Here is a 2,332-nt window from a genome sequence, read left to right as displayed (position 1 = left end):
ATTTGTCCTGGACAAGTTCAAGGTAATTAGAGGTAAAACTAAATCGAAAGTTGCAGGTACAGGGGCACCTGGGTAGCTCAGTCAGCCAGGCCTCCGTTTCTTGGTTTCAGTTCAGGTCATGATCTCAGGATCCCGAGATCAAGCCCTGCAGGGGGCTCTGCATTCAGCAGGGAGTCTGCTTCAGATTCTCTCTCTCTCTCCCTCTCCCTCTCCCTCCCGCTCTGTGGAGAATCCAAGATAAACAGTCTCCAAACAGATGGTGACAGATTCCTCTTGCTGCACTTTGCAGCTTCCTCTCATGATCCTACCCAGTGGCTGTTCAAGCTGAAAGCTGCTACTCTTGTCTTGGAGGGGGTTTAGCATAGATATTGGAGAACTTGTGACAAATGGGGGGAGGAGCAGCCCAGAGGAGGGGGAATAAAAAGGAGTGAAGGGTGGTATGAAAAGGTAGTGGTGAGAGGATGGTGGATCAGATTGGCTGCAGTTGCTAGTTATCCTGAGGCATTCATATGTAGCTTAAACTTCCCTAATCACTTTCAGACACCTCCACACAACACCCTCAAAGTCTGAAATCAGTAGCTGAACTGCAGTGAGAGCTGCAAGGTTCACAAAATACTCAAGAAGCCAGAATGAGACAACCTAGAGAGAAAATCCCAGCAATTATCCTCAATCTTTCTTCAATATAAGATAAACTCAAATATATCAGATGTGGGATGCAGAAAGCCACAAAGTGAGCAAGCGGGTCTTCTACTGAACTTTTCCTCAAATTCCAAGAAAAAAAACAAGTGGCAGGGTATGTTTTCATTCTTTTTTTTATTTTATCTTATTTCATTTTAAAATAGAATGACCCGAGGTCGTTCTATTATAAAGGGACATGGCTGAATAGGTAGGAAACAAGACTCCCCATTGTGAGTTCTTCTGATGGCTTCGGCGAGGATCATGGAGATGTCGATCACCTGTATTTTGGAGCAGTGCTTCATCTTCTCCTCCTGAGGTGTGATATTCATGACTACTACTGCTTCAAAGCATGCACTGTTGATGCGAGGAATGGCCGGGCCAGAAGAGATTCCGTGAGTCAAGATTCTGTGAGTCAACGTTGACCATTGAGTCAAGTTTCCATGAGTAAACTCTGGTGGCTCCAGCTGAGAGAAGTTTGTCAGCTGCATGACAGATGGTGCCACAGGTGTCAGCCATGTCATCCATGAGGATAGCCACACGGTCCCTCAAGGCTCCCACTAGCACCCTAAAGTCCATGTTATTGGCCTTCTTCTGCTCCTTGTGAATCAAGGCGAAGTCCACGTTCAACCTGTCAGTGAAGGAGGTCACTCTCTTGGCTCCCCAGGGGCATCTGTCTGGTGAGACGACAGTGCAGTTCCTCCACTCAGAGATACTCTCCCTTATGCACTTGAGGACAGCTGGCTCTGCACGCACATGGTCTACTGGGATGTCAAAAAAGCCCTGAATTTGAGAAGTGTGTAAGTCCAAGCATGTAAAGCCCTAAATTTGAGAAGCATGTAAACCCGTGGGGATGATATGATCTGCACCTGCTACAGACAGCATATCTGCAACAAGCTTGGCAGGTATGGGGCCCGGCTCTTATCTTTCTTACCCTGCCGGGCATAAGGGAAGCACGGGATGACTGCAGTAACCCAGTGGGCAGAAGCGATCTTGCAGGTGTTGATCATGATCAACAGCTCCATTAGGCCGTCGCTGGTGTGGCCGCAGCCGCTCTGCACCGTGTAGTTGTCCTCTCCTCGCTCGCTCTTGCCCATTTCCACGCAGGTCTCCTGGTCACTGAATTTCTTGGTCACCAGCCTGCAGAGCTCCAGCCCCAGGTGGTGGGCAATTTCCTGGGATAAGTCCTGGTGGGAGCTGCCACCGAAGATTTTGATGTCTGGCATTATGGTCAGTAGGTCGGGCACTCGTCGTCCAGCGGCCACCGCTGCGGCCAGGACCACAGCCCGAGTCAGACCCGGGACCAGCCAAGGCCTTTGGGTTGTGCTGGTTCTGGCCACGAGCTGCTCCATGGTAGGAAAAGCTCCTGTTTCACATTCACTTCACACTCTGACAAAGTGCCCAAAATCAAGTCTTGGGCAGCCCTGGTGGCTCAGCAGTTTAGCACCTGCCTTCAGCCCATGGCATGACCCTGGAGACCCGGGATCGAGTCCCCCATCGGGCTCCCTGCATGGAGCCTGCTTCTGCCTCTGCCTGTATCTCTGTCTCTCTCTCTCTCTCTCTCTGTATCTCTATGAATAAATAAATAAAATCTTAAAAATAAAGTTTGGAAATAGTATAAATAGTTCATGGGGGGTGGGTGGGTAATAAACATACA

General features: G+C 49.4%; 1 protein-coding gene across 1 annotated transcript; it reads right to left on the bottom strand.

The window, feature by feature from the left end:
* Nucleotides 1–862: 862 nt before the first annotated feature.
* Nucleotides 863–1,901, bottom strand: PRPS1L1 (phosphoribosyl pyrophosphate synthetase 1 like 1). Its single transcript, XM_072784761.1, is given in 4 exon segments — nucleotides 863–895; nucleotides 897–1,083; nucleotides 1,121–1,589; nucleotides 1,592–1,901. Coding segments are annotated over 4 exon segments (999 nt in total).
* Between the last annotated feature and the right edge of the window lie 431 nt (nucleotides 1,902–2,332).

The sequence above is a fragment of the Canis lupus genome, chromosome 18 (genome assembly GCF_048164855.1).
Source record: "Canis lupus baileyi chromosome 18, mCanLup2.hap1, whole genome shotgun sequence".
Classification (NCBI taxonomy): Eukaryota; Metazoa; Chordata; class Mammalia; order Carnivora; family Canidae; genus Canis; species Canis lupus.
This window is presented reverse-complemented; position numbering and strand designations above follow the sequence as displayed.